The sequence below is a fragment of the Pleurodeles waltl genome, chromosome 2_2 (genome assembly GCF_031143425.1).
Source record: "Pleurodeles waltl isolate 20211129_DDA chromosome 2_2, aPleWal1.hap1.20221129, whole genome shotgun sequence".
Classification (NCBI taxonomy): domain Eukaryota; kingdom Metazoa; phylum Chordata; class Amphibia; order Caudata; family Salamandridae; genus Pleurodeles; species Pleurodeles waltl.
In genome coordinates, this window is record NC_090439.1 from 112,745,602 (window position 1) to 112,764,265 (window position 18,664).

The 18,664-nt window shown below is 47.2% G+C and overlaps 1 protein-coding gene across 1 annotated transcript in view; it reads right to left on the reverse strand.

Annotated features, from left to right (window-relative positions):
* The window catches only part of ZCCHC2 (zinc finger CCHC-type containing 2), a 362,663-nt gene that overhangs the window by 310,059 nt on the left and 33,940 nt on the right, over nt 1-18,664 (reverse strand). The window contains exon 2 of the mRNA XM_069219490.1: nt 1,856-1,961. Coding sequence (XP_069075591.1) covers nt 1,856-1,961 — 106 coding nt within the window. The remainder of the gene's footprint in view (nt 1-1,855; nt 1,962-18,664) is intronic.

The following is an 18,664-nucleotide window of genomic DNA, read 5'->3' on the forward strand; positions in this document are numbered from 1 at the left end:
CCCACTGGGGGGGCGTGGCATTAAAAATTTTTTAGAATCACTGCCCTAACCTAAGCAACAAAGATGCACATGAATATGAACTTATCTTCTTATGCTTGCTACATGACAGTTTTACCCATGTCTGACCTTAAATTAATTTTCTGATGTAAGACATTGTATTGTTATAAGGGATGTCTATCAACCTCTAGGAATAATCACAACCTTTATGAGGGTGAGCCCTCAAAGGCACTTAGTTAACCCAATTTCAAAGCCTTGGAAGTTACTCCACAGACCAAACAGGCTTAACTTAGGGCAATGCATACAGTATTTATGCAGTAGCAAAACACTAATAACGTTGAAAAGCAAAACAATAAAACTGCCAAACCGAATCACAAAATAGGTTATAACTGAACAAACAAAATGACAAAAGTCCAATTAGAGAAACTGGAGATATGATTGTTTAAATCATTAAGTAGCAATAGTGCCAAGATACACCAACCAGGATCACTCCAATCAAAGATTATCTTCGGACTTAGTCCTTTATGTTCCAATTAACCACAGGAGTACAATTCTAAAGTCCCCAATGGCTTCAGGAGAGACACTCACAGGGGGTCAGGTAAGAGGCCAACAGTAGCTGGCCACTCCAGGTCCAGCTGCTACTGTCCTCCGTAGCTTGTTCAATCCCTGTAGCTTGAACTAGAGAACAGCTGTAAGTCCCAGTGTTCAACACTTTGTCCTGAGTACAAGAAGGAGCAGGTCCAGGACATAGAAGCTCCTCTAAAGTCACAGCCAATATGTCCAGACATCTGTTCTTTCTTAGGTCTAGGAATCTTTTGAATCAGGTGCCTGGAGAGGCCACTGTGAGGAATTACGGTGAAATATATGGTAAGACTGTGCGACCTCACAGCAAAAAACGAATTAAATCAACCTGGTTCCTGTCACGCTACAGAGTTGTATGTAAACCGCAAATCTCAGTTTTTAACTGTAAAATTCGAACAGCCAGTGGTGACTGCAAACTTTTGAAACAGTTAAAGAGTTGTGTTCAGCTAGTCCAGCCTGCTTTGGGTGACTAAATCAGACAGGGGAAGGTCAATAAGGAGTAGTAGGACAGTTACCTTGGCACTAAAGCAGTCAGTCCAGCTCCAAGTGCTATAGGAAAACTGCCACAGACTTAAAGAGTGTAAAATGTGATTGTTAAAATATATTTAGTAGCCATGTCAGTTAATCTGGGTACAGTAGTAACACATTTTGAATGACTTATTCTGAGCCAAAGTAGCGGAAGAGTATTATTTAATTACCCTAGCATTAGCATAGCAATCCAAGTTCCTTCTAAAGTACACATTCCCTGACGGAAAAAGTAATGGTCAATACATCTTGTGACATAATATGTATAAAGAATAAATAAATCCAGGATTTGTAAAGCACGGCAAATTACCCGTGAGGATCCCAAGGCGCTGAATCGTGTGCAACTGGGAGATTAATTGATTTGACCAGAATCACAGGATGTTGAGCCGACACCAAGACTTGAACTCTATTCCCTCAGGTTTTAAGTCGATAGCACATACACAGGTAAATGAGTGTTAAAGTTCAACATCTGCACTTTACTTTTATTTTAAGGTGTGCATGTTTTACCAATGCCACAAATTTAGCATTTGGGTTAATTCAAGAGCGCTTTATAAAATGGTTTCTACGTGTGGTGGGTTTTAGGCAATTTAACTTCAAAAGAACCATTTAAACCATGAAGACTCATCCAATTCAACTAAAATGTAGCAGCATGCCTACTCACATCACTCAGTTCTACACACAACCAGGATACTGAGACACAGAAAAATTAGACGTTAGGATGCTCTAGGAATAGAAAAAAAAGAATGATTACCTTCTCGTTGCACTTTATGAGAAGTCGATCCATCGTGAAAGGATTTTGTGCTTTCCAGCAAACAATTTGCATGCCTTGGCAAACAGTCACAATGAGGGAAATGTTCCTGTTTAACACAAAAAAAAGAAAGAAATCTTAATCAAATAAATTTGAAAAAGTATAGTAAGTAAAGCTAGAGGGTAATAAGTATTAAACAAAACTATAAAGATAATACTTTTGTGAGTTGCACTGTCAGAGGGTGCAACAAGAATCTGTCACTCAGGCAGCACTTGGAGATCAATTAATCAACTACTGTTGGACAGCGACCCCTTTGTACACTACCAAAGGTCGCATGCCTAGCAAGGCCAATATAACGGACGCACCCTGAAGAGGCTCCACAGTAAAAACCCGGTTATCCGTAATTAATCCTGCTTACTCGGAGCATTGAGCACCACTCTTCCCTGAATTGTGTCTGCCATTGATATCCTTCTTTTCCCTTTCATGCACAGGGGAGATGGTCTAGCTGCCTGAAGGAAACAAGTGAACGAGGACTACTGACCGTGCCGCAGCGGGCCTGGCCTGCCTGGTCTGAAGGAAGTGGCGATAGCTGAGGTACGGCTGAGGCTCGCAGTATGCCGACATCGGGACCGGTGCAGCGCCATAGCATCAGAGCCCCGCAGCCTTAGAACCAGATGCAATGTGATTGGACCCACTGGCTTGGTGAAGGAGGGCTGGGGACCGCATGGAGGATCACACTACTGTCTGACAAACTATGGAATGTTCTGCCTTGCACTGAGTGACCTAACAGCACTGGAGCTCTGGGCGCCGATATGCTGCTGATCGCAGCAGCCGTGCTGAAGGTGAGCCTCGCTGGGGCCTGTCTGTTGGTTCACCAGTGCCTTAGGCCCAAAGCTGAGTCACCCTGCCCCCGCACCACCACTGCAGAGGTGGTAATAAGGTCTAGGGCCATGTAAGACCTAGGCCACTGGGAAGCTGGCGGACTGTCGCTGATTGGTTTGTGAGGCCAGAACTAGGGTGTAGATAAATAAGGGCGCATTTAGTGATTGTAGGCGCTCCCCCTTACTAGACTGGGAGTGTGGCACAGTTGAACCTGGGCCTTGCTTGAAGCCATACTACGCCAGACAACATTGGAGGTCCTGCATGACCTGGTCCTCATTCCCAGCCTTTCCGTGTGGACAGGTGTGATCTCTCTGCTGTTTAGACTGCATTGGCTAGTTGCGGTGGAGCGAGGTGAACGTGGGCCGAATGAGGCCTAGGCCACTAAATCACCACCCAGATCCATTACCGGTGGGGACGGACTGCCAACCTGGACACACGTGTTTATGTGCTGCTCACATTTCTCCCCTCTCCCCTCTGGGGTGGCCACCCAAAAAATACACATTCCCTGCATGGGAGCGGGCTGAGCATTTGGACAGCGGGCACACACATTTGTTGGATGAGCCACGACGGTGCAGAGGCAGAGAAAAGCTTAGATTCTGTGTGTGGCGAGTCGCGACTCATCCCGACTTGCTGCCTGCTCTGGCCGCAACCCGACCCTGGCACAGTCAGTATCGTACCGCTGAATGGCGCTGGCCCACAGACTGGCTCTTATTTGCCTTTCCCAGCAGAGCCCTAGGCCCTCTACCCATTAGTTCTTCTCATACTGGTGGGCCCTACTGGGATGCACCCAAACTCACTCCCAACTGCTGTGATCGCCTCCGTGATGGCCTTGGCCCAGGCTTTCTGTGCTTGTTCCTGCTAGCCGTCGACCTGACCTGCCTGCTGCGCAGCATCTGGCTGGCGGCTGATGACCTATGTGGATCTAGATGAGATGCTCGTATGTCCACCCTAACTCTGTATTTCTCCACATAGATGCCCCTACCCTGGCCGAGTACTATCACAGAAGTAACTTGCTCTGCTATCCCCACTAAAATCATTGCAGCCTTGAGGACTCCCGGTATACGCCCACCGACGATGGGTCGCACGCGGTCTAATACACAGGGCACACAGACGCGTTCCACGCCAACCTCCGGTGTACCTGCCCCAGAGAAGTTACTACTGGACATCCTCCACCCCCCTCGCCCCCATCACCCCCATCACCCCCAACATCTATAGAAGGTCAACTAGACACGTACTCGCTAAACTTTAGCACTTCAAAATATCACTGGAAGCCAGTATCAACAATATGACCTCAGATCTGCAACTACGGCACGCAGATTATCCTAAGCTCGCAGACAGAGTTACTTTGACGGAGCAGGCTCTCACTGAACTACAACCACAATCTAGGGACCTGACCCCCTCTCAAAGTTGCTACATGAATGCATTACTATCCTGGAACGAAGAGCTGAAGATGCAGATGGGAGGTCAAAGAGAAACAATATTTGGGTATTAGGCATCCAAGACGGGATAATTGGCCTCCAGGAGGGCAAGGAGGGCCATAACACAGTACAATATATGGAACCCTGGCTGCGGAAACTACTCACACCATAAAAGATCTCACAGTATTTTTCCCTTGAGCAGGTGCACTGTGTAGCAGCTAGGAAATCCCTGCCTGGATCCAACCCCTGCCAAATGGTACTAAAACTGTTACATTTTTTAGATAAAGACTTGATCCTACACGAAACAAGGAAACTCACTGAGATTGAGGTGGATAATACTCAAGGTATATTTTTCCCTGATTATGCAGACATGGTCCAAAGGCAACGCAGATCTTTCTTGACATTCAAGAAGCGTCTCGATGTTTTAGACATGATATATTCGCTATTCTTTCCGGCGCGTCTTCGGGTGGTTGCTGGGGGCGCCACACATTTCTTTGATACTGCTGAGGACCCTTGGCACAGGCTAGACACCTGCAGCCCACACGCCTCTGGACCTTCGCCATCTGACACGTCGACTACCCTGGGTAAACCGGGTGGCCATTGTCACCGCTTTGAACCAGATCGCCCATCTGCGCTCAGGACTACTGGGGGAGGAACGCTTTAGTTCAAAGGGCTTTTCCATCGATGAGTTCTACCACAACATGGCCCTCACATGCGGAGACAGAGCTCCACACTGGAGATGACCCCACAAATGGCAGATGACATCATATAGCACAACTAGATCTCAGCCAACTATGCACAATGTGATGTTAAGATAATGAGTCTGCATGTTTCTATGCCCCGATCAACAGAGTCAATTAACCTGCGGTTTCACTGACTTTTAATTTTGCTGTTCACTGTATGTTCATTCTAGTGATGCTGGTACTTTGCTGATGCAACTAGCTACGGATAGATTACTGCTTTAGGTATAACCTGAGGGGTTTGTTGCCACCTACAATACGGCTCTCCCCCTACATGTGAGAACTTCTTAGTACTCCTACAAGCTTGTTATAAACTGGTTTGAGTGGGCACTCAGTTGGTGCACTGCTCTATTGGTATTCTTGATTATTGTTACTGTTATGTTATTTTACACATGCTAAATGTCTCATTTACATTTATCCTTAATATTACTGTGCTTACGTGACAGCACAGCATTGCCACTATCACCCCAGGGACACCATTCTCATCTTTACCATGATCCCCCATTAAAGTGTCAACAAGGAATGTTCACGGTATTCACACCAGACCCGGAAATAAGCCATTTACTCGTAACTTTGCAGGTATGGCATAAATATTGCATTCCTGCAGGAATCAACCCTCAAACCTGGAAGCTATCTAGTTTGCAGAGTCACTGGAGGGGACGGATTTATGCCACTGATTTCTTCTCCTAATCACGAGTCGCTTCTTTGGGTTCAACCCCGGCACCTCGTTCACGCCCAATGAAGTGGTCACGGACCCAGAGGGCCGATATGTTCTAGTCAAGAGCAGACTGGATGGCTGTCACATACTATTTGGCAGTATATATGCCCCAAATGTGGAACAAGGGTCATTTCTGCACTTAATTTCACAGGTTCTCTCGTGCTGGGGTGGTCTGTCTTTGTTATTTTTTGGGGGGAGTGGAAGATTTTAACTGCATGCTTGATGCGGCACTAGACCGATCATTTCCTCCATTGCCTTGTACTACTGCTTCCTCTTACGCCCAGGCACTCGCCAAATTAGTTGCGGCACTGGAGTCAGCGGATCTCTGGTGTTATGGCAACACAACTGTTATGGTTTACTCCTTTTACTCAGTACTCTACTTGCTTCATGGAAGAATTGAGAGGTTGATGGGCACTCTAAAAGTTAACCCTTGAGTAGAGTACCTAGGCCACACACACTTGGATAATAATCCCTAGTGCCTCCAATTTGCCTGAGATACCAGCATCCCCCCTATCCCGGACATGGCGCCTGCAACTGGCGGCGTTGGAGGACCCACTCTTTTGCAAGTCTGTTGATACGGCTATTACAGGCTATTTCGATAGTACAAATAACACTACAACAGTGTGTTCTACTGAGGGGGGATGCATTTAAGAAGACACTGAGGGGCCACTGCATATGGATTCATTGAAACATTCGCCGGCAACTGGAGACCCATATCACATATTAAACTTCGACTGCTACATCTGAAAGTTGTATTGTCTATTCCTGAATCGATCCCCAGCGCCCTCCATCAGTTTGCATCCCTTGCGGAACTCTGGGTCAACTGGACCAAATCCTGACTATTCCCACTCTCTCCTCACACCCAAAACTCAGCAGTGATCTTCTCTGTTCTTCTCCTCCATTGGCAATCACACATGTTTAGATAACTGGGCTTACAAATGTATCACTCGCCAAAAGACCTGTTTGATGACAACTTGACATATGCCGTCACATCCCTGCACTACCAGATGTCATTCTGGCAGACCTTACCCGTATTGATGACTGGCTGTGTGGCACTGCTTAAAACTGTGGCGCTCCCCCACTTATTTAGCTAACTTACCTCTTTTTATCCATGCCTCATTCTTTCGCTCTATGGAGGCAAGAATTAGAACCTAACATATGGAACACCTCTAGATGCCTAGAGGCACTCCCCAAGCAATATCAGCCCACGGACAGGGGCAGACTACCGGTATCCCACATTGAACATTATTATTTAGCAACCCAGCTTCAGTGGGTCATGATGTGGCTTGCTGCTTTGCAACTTACTGACACCACTACACTCCTGCTGGCCTGGGGTCAGTATAGGGTCCTCCAGCTGTTTCACCCATATGCTTGACTTCCATAACCCCAACTGACCCTACTAAACGTGGCTTACCAGTGTTTCAGGTGAAGCTTACCCTTATTAAGTTGACTCTTCCATATGCCCTGGCTCTCGCCCTCTTGGGCAGACCGTGTGATGGCCACTTCACCACCACAGCTGAACTCTCAGCATGGTCTGCCTGCCTTACAAAACACTGGTGATGGATGCAGTTCTTCCCCTGGGCAAATCCTCCTACACAACTCACTGCTGGGTACGCTAAGACAAAAGTGGGGAAGATATCTCAGGTGAACCCCCTATGCATCAAACCATCAGTATTTTCATATCCTGGGTTCTGGACGCCACTTGGTGCGCTGGCTGGAGGCATCTGTACGACCACATACGGTGCCATTGCTTGCATCCTTACATAAGCGCTGGGGGGTAAACTTCCAACATCCCTACACAGACAGAACCGGTCTGCCCAAATAGAAAGACCTGTGTGCATACCGCAGAATGCACAGTTCTGCTCGATTCAGCTATATATTGTGCACAGAGCACACCTCACCCCTTCTAATATAAATAGATTTTTCTCATTGCACCACTGCTGCCTGTCCCCGCTGTAAACTGTTAGACGCTGATCTCGTAAACAAGCTCTGGGCATGCTGCCATCTTGTGGTCTACTGGAAGGGTGTCACTTGACGACTTGCACGCTGTTCAAATACATGCAGTGTGTCTGCTAGGCCTCTACCTCAGGGCAAAAAACAGTCACATTCCACTTTGACTTAGGGCTAATTGTGGCCAAGTGTCTAATTACTCGAAAGCAGAAACTGCCCACACATCCCCCCACCCAATCCCCCTTGTAGGATGGATGCAGTAATTTACGATCTGGGCTCAGGCGGAAACTATAGCCCTACACAGGGAGAATGCAGTAGGCTTACATAAATAAGTTATCGCCAATGGTTGGGATGCAATAGAAGCAGACTTACACATGGACATTCCAGACACTGTCCGGCTACGGCACCCCCAACCAGTCTGATGATGCCACTAGTGGGGAGGACTAAGATGTTTGGCCCTTCAACTGGAATTGTGGTGTACTGCTGGAGGTTAAAACCACCTCCAAGAGGGTCCGGCTGGGATTCTGTAGTGTAGGCTGTGTTAATGTGAACGAAATATCATCATCATCATGACTGCTATGAGCACTACAAGGCGCAGTTTGAGTTAGCATGTTGGTTAACATGGTTATTACTCTCTTAATTCTGGTTGTCCCAGGTGGAACGTTTTAGTTTTTACATTATGCATTGCGAACTATTGACGAAGGTGTCTACTGTGTGTACTCTATTACGACCAGTATGGCAGGCACTGCTGAAAGTATGCCCTGCCTACTCACCATAACTCCTCACAACTTAATGCTATTAAACGGCATGCATAAGTATGCCCTTCTTTCCAGCAATGTCTCATCTGGACTGGTCCGCACTACCGACCACCTGCATTTATTGTTGTGCTGTATGATTCCGTTAAAGACAGACTGTTACTGTACCCTAATGAGAATGTATTTGATATGTTTAAAAAAGCAATTAACAAATCTAAATTAAAAAAAAAAAAAAAAAAAAAAAAGTACACTACAAACCTGATGCATTAAGCTACACCAGAAATATGTAGGTATCTACAAGTTGATCAATACAACATAGGAAAAAAAACAGCTGCAATGAAAGCAGCACAGACTAATTCTGTTAGTCTAAGATGGCTTTAGTTTCTATTTCAATTCATTAGGAGTTCTTCAGAATTATCGTGTGCCTTCATTTTTAAGTCCATGCTATTTGCACAAACTGAAAGAATTTTACCCATAGTACCGAGCTAATGTACGTAGATGATGAAAGCCTCTGTATTAGGACATTGTCACTGGATAAACTGGAAGCACTTTTCTAATAGGACTGGGCAGTCTGAGGTCTAGCGTATTAACATTGAGGTTATAAGATTTTATGAGAATGCTTCAGCGCAATTCATTTTTTGCGACCCAAGCTTCCTTACTCCATTTAGTCTTTTATAACATGCCATTGTTTGTTTTTCTATCTTTTTTTTTTTTTTTTTTTTAATAACAATGCTATTTGTACAAATTGAAAGTACTTTATTATTTGAGATCGCTTTTAACTACTGATGTCTAATGTACCCACAAATATATATTTTTCACTTGTATGTTTCAATTACAATGATAATGTTTCTCATAATTTTAGTATTAAATTACTTACTACTAAAAATTGAGATTTTATTTACAGGCATATGAATGGGTAAAAAAATAAAAAATAAAATAGAAAGTGAACATGAATGACCCATAAAACAACCATCTAATAATTGTCTCACCCCTGCTAACCACAGGTAGCTGGGACAATTTACTAATGTCTTGTTATTATGGGCCTATTAGCCTGGATACACAATGTAGTAGTTTGAAAAGGCATGGAGAATAAGACCTATCAACTTCTAAACTTCTCTCAATCACATTTCAACACAAGAGGGCTAGTGGGTGTTAAAGGTGGGCTGGGTATCCAAGGATAGTAGAATGGCAAATACCTACCATCCTTACTATGTATTAAAGGGTTGTAATAGGACTGGCTTCCACAGACCTTTACTCTGATTACCAATAATTTACAGGGAGTTGCAGCTCAATCACTTCTTACCATTTGTTGGCTTTATTATCACTCTTCTGCTTGCTTCTTACTTAACTTCTTTTTTGTCCATCTAGCATTGGGCCCTCACCTGGGGAATGGCCTCTTAGCCAACCTCTTGCCTAGCTGAATTGCGTTCTCCCACTACTCACTTTTGGGGAACGATCTTTTTTTTCTTAGTTAAGCACTTCAAAGTGCATGCGTTTTGCTGTTCTAACTCTTCTGCCACTCCTCACCCCATAACCTATTCTCATTCCCCTTGCTCTGTGTTTGCTCTCTCGTGGCTGCTTGCTTTCTCCCTCCTTTACTGCTCCCCACAGCTCCGTGTTTGTTTTCCTCATGCGCCCCACTTACTCCAAGGGGTTGCTCTTACTAAATGTGCTCAACCCAAGCCCCCATCTGGCTTGTGCATTTTTCTGTTTTAATAGTGCCCTACACCCCTGCTGTTTTGTGGGCTCAGCCTACAATTGATGGGACACTTTTGGCCTTGGGTGGTAATCTCTGCTGGGAGAAAAAAAAAAGGGGGGGGGGTGGTGAGTGGGAGGGCCGCAAAATAATAAAACAACCTTCTTCAACAGCCTCATTAGAAAGACTGGGTTGACTGTCCAGGGTAGTCGCTCGCGGATAACATTGGACAAGGCAAAAGTGAGGCATGATGGCCTCTCACAAACTAAGAAAAGACTTCAATTTGAAGGATATATTCACCAAACCTCCCAATAAAAAGCAAGAAATGCAAAAGGAGCTGAGCACGGACAGAGGAGGTAGACATGATCCCTCCTTGGGACAACTGCCACAGGGTCCAGTACGCCCCTCACACGTTCCATTATGGAAGATCTATTTGGTGGGGGCGTGGCCAAGCCGTCTAACATGGCAGACGCAAGCTTCTAGAGCTCTGTGTCGTGCCCGGCACATCCAACAGTATCGGAGGGGACCGGGGAGTGGCACCGCCCGATGGGCAATTAAATCTGAGCCCCTACAGCCCACAACTTGTTGGGGCCGAAAGCGGACCTCCCGGCGGAACCGCGGCGGAGATACGCCGCATCTGGACAGGCCGGGCCTGCGGGACTGAACCGCAGGACGGCGCGGCTGCACAGAGGGGCGCGGATCCCGAAATGAAGACTGTGCTCCGGTGCCGGGACACCCTCGGGTCGCGATACATTGCTGGTGGCTGTCCCCCGCGGAGGTAAGGAAATACCCCCGGGGGAAAAGAAGCGCAGAGTAGGAGCGCGGTCTTTGCGGGCCCTTCTAGGAGCTGAGGGCAGCCCCAAGCCGGTCCAGTGGAAAGACCCAGGGAGCGGAAGGGACAGGAAAACTCACTGTGGCAAGGGGGATAGAGGGGCACCCTCTGGAGAACTGGACCCTCTGCCCAGGTGTAAATGAGAAGCTACCAACAGGAGGTGCTCGGGGTTTGATCGGGCCCCGGGGAGCAGCCGACCCGCGCCTGCACCTATGTGGAGTCTGCCTGGCCTACAGCGGGCTTGCGCGCTCCAGGTGTGTCCCACAAGATCGGAGAGAGTGTCACTTGGCTAGAGGCGAGGGGGCAGTAAAGGACTGGGTTGCTCGTGCTGTCGGTTGGTGGTGAGCTGTTGACCCCGACAAGCGGGCCTGACCTGCCCCATCGCTTTGGACCCCCGCACGGAAGCAGGACACAGAGAAACCTCGGCGTCCAGCCGCCAGTGCACAACGAAGAGGCCCACGCATAGGGGGCAATACCCGGTGCTGATTGCTGCAGAGCCGGCCCCGCCAGGGGGTTAGAGGCGTGAAGCTGGAAATGGGCCCTGGTGATCCTGGTTGCCGCATGGATGCACCCCCTGGATGGTAGATCGCCCGATCGGTGCCCTTGCCCTGACGGAGACCGGTCAGAAGTGTGGGCTGGAAACGGGAACTAACGAGGTGGTGCACAGCGGTCTGTGGACAGACGGAGATTACTTGTAACTTGGATCATGGCCGGGACGGGGCGGTTGCGCTCTGGTGCCGGGAAAAATCGCAGGACACTGTGACACAAGATAGTCAGAAATTGGATGCGGTCCTCACTGCAGTGGAACGCATTGGGGACTCACTGGAGCGTGCCCGTGCGTCGCTGGAAGCCAAAATAGACAGAGTGGCAAGTGATCTTGTCCTGCTGCATGCCGACCATCGCAAGCTAGCGGACAAAACTGGCGAGATTGAGGCGAGGGTGGACGAACTGGTGCCGATGACCTCCCGCTTGAAATCAGAGATGGAGGAGATACAGGCCCGGGTGGTAGAGTTGGAGTGCCGAGTAGAAGATGCAGAGGGCCGCTCCAGGAGGAACAATATCAGAATTGTGGGCCTTCCGGAGGGCGCAGAGGGCCAAGACCGAGTGGCATACTCTGAGGACTGGCTGAGGGGTCTGGTGCCAACAGGCAGACTCGCCCCTTCTTTTCTGTGGAGTGCGCCCACCGGGTTCCCATGCGGTCGAGGCCACCGGGAAGTCCTCCTCGCCCCTTCATCATCCGTCTCCTCCACTACGCAGACAGAGATGTTGTATTGCGAACTGTGAGAATCTTAAACGTGACCTGGTTAAAACAGTCCTGCATGGGACTATCATGACCGAATACCTGAGAGCTAATATAGCTCCTAATGGACTATTGGTATCCAACATGCCCAGGATCTTCCTTCAAGACCTTGCCTTTAGGAAGGACTGGGCGCAGATTGCATGGAAATGCACCCGGGATTGGCTGGTCCTCATTATCAATACATCTAGACGACTAGCAGAATCCATAGCGATACAGATCACTTTTATGGAGAATACACTCAAAACCACAATCTCTATAGCAGCATTCAAGAGTCGTTTAGCAGAAATCAACACTGACCTTAACGAAACTAAAGATTTCTTGACTCAACAGAAGATCACCAAACTACAAAAAGATATTAATAGGTTCAATAGAGAGAAAATCTACCCTTACATCAAAGAAGACTATACGATAGAGACTCCATCCGTTTCATCAGATGACTCCTCCACCTCTGGTAGGAAACCCCGTAAATACAGTCATAGTTCATCCTCTGACGGATGGAGCACGGATGACGATAGACCCCAACCTTATTTCAATTTTCCACAATACCACCCGGGTCACCCGATGACATGGCAACAACCCTTCCCTTTTTACCAACCCCGTCCGATGCCACCCTATGTGCCTTTTTTAGGCCAAGGCAGGGGCAGAGGAAGAGGCAGAAGACGAGGGAGAGGAAGACGAGTCCATTGGTCTCAGGAGGAACCACAGATGATCACGAGGAGCCAGGGCAAGACCCTCTCAACGAAGACCTAGTGGTTAACTTGTCCTCTAGGCTCCTTTCCCCTGATGAAACCAAGACACTGAATAGAGGATTGGGGTATGTCCCCACTCCAAAGGACGATCCGTTCCGTTTGCAATGCGAACTGGCTCGGTTCTTTAGGAAAATACGCCTGCAATTTTTCTTTAAAGATAGACCCACTGTTGACTCTCCATCGGACTCGGGTCTTAGAAAACCTTCCCAATTCATTCCTCCACTTATCTCTATGCCCTGTGAGGTTCAGGCTTTTGAAAAAGCGGTCACTTCTGACATCGCAAATCTACGACCACAACATAAATTTACTAATTTGTCCAGAATTGAGAACGAGGCACTCCGTACTCTAGCAACCGATCCCGATATTACTATTAAACCAGCAGACAAAGGAGGCGCCATTGTTGTGATGAATACTGAAGATTACAGACAGGAATGCCTTCGCCTTCTTGGTGATTCTACCCATTATGCCCATATTGAAAGGGACCCTACGGGTCATTTGCAAGCTGAGATACGTGGAATGATAGAGGAAGCTGTCAATAACACTTGGATATCACAAAAGGAAGCAGAATTTTTGGATACAGATGATCCCCGTATCCCTTACTTTTACTGCCTCCCTAAAATTCATAAGGGCATTTCCCCTCCACCAGGACGCCCCATAGTCTCAGGGATTGGGTCCGTCCTTGAACCACTTTCGATATTCTGTGACCACTTTCTACGACCCCTTGTACAACAATCAACTACCTATCTGAGAGACACTACAGACGTTCTTAACCTTATTGAAACTATTAATTCCACAGTGTATGTCGATGCCTTGATTACACTTGATGTTGAGGCTCTATACACCAACATCCCGCAAATGGCCACACTGGAGGTAGTTGAGACGTCTCTTATCTACCAGTTCAGGACTCACGACACCTGTCCATTTCATTATGCACTGTGCTAGTCTAGCTTTGACTCAAAAATTTTTTCAGTTTGAGGATAAACTCTTCCATCAGATCCGCGGGACCTCGATGGGCAGCACTTTTGCTCCGAGCCTAGCCTGTCTATACATGTACGACTTTGAGAAACGTTTTATTTTACCTGAGTCTAATCCCTTTACCGCTAATATCAAATTGTGGCGTCGCTATATAGACGATATCCTTGTCATCTGGCATGGCCCTATTGATGTAGTAGATGCATTTTCGACATGGGTAAATAGTCTAGACCCCTTCCTTAATTTTACCTCCTCTGTATCTACCACAGAGATCCCTTTCCTAGATCTGCTAATCAGCATAGAGGACGGTCGACTGAAGACCCGCACCTTCCAAAAAATGATTGATCGGAACAGCTTATTATTATACGAGAGCCATCACCCGAAAGCACTAAGAGAAAATTTACCGTTTGGACAGTTTCTACGTCTTCGACGGAACTGTAGTGATCTACGACTATTCAATACCCAAGCCTCTAGTTTACAGGTTAAACTACATGACCGCCACTACCCGGACAGAGTTATAAAAACAGCTTACAAACGAGCCAAGTATAGTGATAGGGATTCACTATTACAGCTAACCCCGAAGTCTATGGACTACAAACTTACCTGTGTTTCGACATTTACACCACTTTCTAACACAGTTAAGAAGATAATCAATAAGAGATGGTCGGTCCTCTGTAGTGGGGGTGAAAATATTCCCAAGCCTGTTTTTGCGTTCAAGAGGACGTCAAACATAAAAGATATGCTGGTACACACCCGACCTAGACCCACCACCACCCCGTCCAGACCGAGATCTCTATGGGATCTCCCCCCAGTCAAAGGTCACTTTCCGTGTGGGAATTGTAATGTCTGTTCACTCACTAAACATACAGACACTTTACATCTAGAACCCTTTTTAACTTGGCATCTGTTGAGACATACTAATTGCAACACCCGCAACTGTGTTTACCTTATCACCTGTCCTTGTAATCTCAGATACGTGGGGATGACCACACGACCTGTAAAGATTAGGATAAATGAACACCGTAGCAACATCCGGTGTGGACGTACTACTACCAAACTTAGCATACATTTTATTGAACTTAACCACACACCAGATGATATGCGGTGGGTGGTATTACAGACCTGTGTCCTACCAGGCACCCGCTCACTATTTGAACTTGAACAACGCTGGGTATATAGACTTAATACCCACCACCAGGGATTAAACGATGATATCCCTTGGTTCCATCTTTCAAAGTAGGCAGCTGCTGATTTCCTGCCCTTCTAACAATGATTTTAGAAGGTTCTGCTCGATGGTCATTCCATCCATTATATCATTTTTTTGGTTTGTTTGTTTTTTCCTTTTCTTTCTCTTTCCAATTTATTATTTAATTTTTCCCTTACTATAGGGGATTAGACCTCACCACCCTGTATTCATAATATAGGTAAGGCCATTTGAGTTTTACACAGGTCTTTGACAACTTTTGACAACTTAAATTAAGTTATTTCTTGTTTTCTTATGACCAATACATTAGCTTAAGATGGCCGCCGCACGCGGAGGACATTCACCACGTCCCGTTTTTCCAGTCCTTTTTCCATTCTCTCTAAAGGTTCCCAACTCCCGAGGGAGTTACCTAGCAACTAATTGCCTAATTGGTAAACACGCGCGGACTATTTATACCGGAAGCCTTCCTTTCCCGCTTACGTTCGGGAACGCGACCCCCGGGTAGGTGCTGCATCTAACACCGGTAACGAAGAAAGTAAGTGCCCATTTTCTCATTTGTGATGCCGAATTGCATCACGACGCTTCGTTCGAACTGCATCCAGGTCTTAGGGACCTTTTGCTCTGCCCTTAGCGGGAGGCCCGTGGTTTAGCTATATGTACCTCCTGAGCTCTACTTCTCATTTTACTGACTGCGGTGTGATACATGGGATTTAACTACTCGTGGGCCATTATACCCCCCTACCTTTATCCCCTTCATGTACCTCTTAACTTTGGCACTACTCCTGATTTATTTTGAAAGAATGTATTTCTCCGTTCATTCGTAACTTTCTGAATGTGCTACCTTCATTGCTCACTCCACCTTGCACATGACATTGAGAATGTCCATGAGTATCTCTGCATAAATTGATGACTTACACATCTTTTTTACTTCTTTGATGTATTTGTTCAGATTTGGAGTGAGAGAGAGATATATATGTATATTATTTTTATATTTCACTTTAATTGTCAGTCCCGCATTTCCAAACTATGGCCATTTTACCTTGGTCTTGTATGATAATTATGTAACTACAATATGGTGCCCCCTTCTTTGGCATGTGCTCTCTTACCATCAGATTTTCTGTACACCAGGTGATGGGCCAGCGATATCCCATGGAGCCTATTGTCTAATGGATATGGTAAGCCACCCTATATTTTACCAGCATGGCGTGCCTACAACCACCTGATCACTGAGTGTTGCACAAGTTTGTCACCCCCTTTTTTCTACATTAATCATACTCATCATTCCTGAATACTGGTGAAGTGATGATATACTGAGCTAATTTTAGCCCCCCTCTTTTTCCCATATTTAGGGCGACTGATAGGAAAGAAAAAACAGTCCGGTTTAGTCCTAGCAAGCGACTGATGACACCCAGACTGTGAGTGTTAGTCAACAGGAGTGTAGGTATTTTGTTTTTCTTTTTGAGAAAACTCATGATTTAGTAGGTCCTGAAGAAGCGTCACGGGATCCTGTTGGACCAACAACGACGCGAAACATGTCGACCGCATACTAAGGAGCGTTGGATCACTTCCATCCTCCCTAATTATTCTGATTGTTCTTGTGTGAGTGTCCGGGCATTGTCTCCAATTTCACTCCCTTGACTTCTTTTTAATCTTGACCATTTCCCAACAGCGAATAATAAACTATTAAGTGAGGGATCTGAGCCAATTTTACTATTCCTTCTCTGTACATTTTTCCCTCTCTCGGACCCATATTTGGCTCCGCGGCATCATCGAGTATATTCAAAAAGATCTCCGGCAAAGAGCCCCCCCTCGGGGGGTGCCCGTCAGACATTGCAGCGCCAGTCTGACGAGGAGCTGTCCGATGATGAAGCATGACACCAAATATGGTGTGTGAGGACTATTGCTCCTGATTATCAGGACCCTTTCTCTTTCCTTCTCTTTCAATTTCGGAACAGTGTACCACATCATATTAGTACGTTGTTGGGAGGGTGTACACTGGACCGCCCAATCCTCCTCTCTTACCCCCCTCTTTTTTCGAACTGTGAGAACCACCTCACCCCTCCGAGTGGATGGAGCGCAGGTCTTACTGTTCCCGGACTATACTCTAGCGGTGCAAAGAGACCGGGCTCCCTACCTGCCACTGAAGCGCAAACTCAGGTCCCTCGGTTTGAATTACTCTCTGCTATTCCCTGCTAAGCTACGTGTCGTGGCGGAGAACAAATCCCACTTCACCACGCCTGAGACGGCATGGGAGTAGCTTTAATCATCAGGCCTGGCCACAAGTGGAGTCGCTGAGAGGCCCGCATCGATGCCACGGGGCAGGCGCAACAGGACCAGGCGGGCCTGAAGGAAAGGTGAAACCCGAGCCAGCCCTGTGACACGCGCACCCGGTCTGGAACAATTAATGCAAGAGAGAAGAGAGGCAATCCAATCTGCTGCGGCGATAAGCACATCCCCACTGGTGTCAGAATTGGACACTGAACTTTCACAACCAGCAAGTGGCCGACCTGCTACTCCGGACCGCTTGTCGGAGCTGAGCCTCGCTGGGGGCCCTCCTGTGACACCGGCCACGGCAGATGAGCTCTTTTAAGAGGCTATTGGGTTGTATGGCGTAATTATACACTGTTGGAACTCCCTTGTTGAACTAGAACCCCATCAGTATGATTGAAGAAACGAACCGGGGGCAGATTTGGTCTGCGGGAGAGTGTGTCTGATGTTGGGTGGCCGTGTGCGCAGCCGTTGACATGCTGCCCTCCTTCGCGCGATGCACCTCCCTGTAGATGTAATATGTGGAAACCCCCCCCCCCCTGTTATCGGCTATATGGCCTGTATGGGAATTGCTCCTCTGTAGGATTGGCCTACCCCATACTCCTATTAGTGGAAATACATTATGTGTGGTTGTGTGGCTGCACGCCACTGTTTTCATTGTTTGGTTTGGGCGGTGACCTGTTGTCTAACTGCTCTAATGGTATTAGTTATGTTTTGGTTCTGCTGGATTGCGCCTACTACATACCTGATCGATAGCTGGGAGTGGGCAACTGACAAGATGATGCTATACGAAGGAGTGGGGAGAAGGGAGATGAAAGAGGCTTTGTTATCTATAATAGGTCTTCATATACAGAGATTACCTGGAACATGAGAGGCATACAAACCTCCAAGTGGCGATATGCCATTTATTCCTATCTTAGAAGGCACTCAATACACCTAGCATTTTTGCAGGAGACACCTGGTGGGACCGGAGATCCCCCGGTTGCGTCAGCACTGGAGAGGGCAACTATACGCGGCAGGGCACTCAGCTTATGCTAGGGGCGCGTTGATTTGGATCAGAGCTGGCACTCCCTTTGCGGCAGAGGAGTAGACAGTGGACCCACAGGGTCGATTTGTGCTGGTGTGGGGGGAGGCTGGCAGGTCATGCTGTAGTGCTAGGCTCCATATACGCTCCGAACATAGACCAGACAGCCTTTCTACATGGCCTGTCTCAGCATTTGGTGGGCTGGAGCAACCTCCCATGGCTGCTGGGCGGGGACTTCAACAGTGGGCTTGATGTGAACCCGGATCGATCCTTGCCCACGTCGCCGGTGGTGACTGCCTCGTGA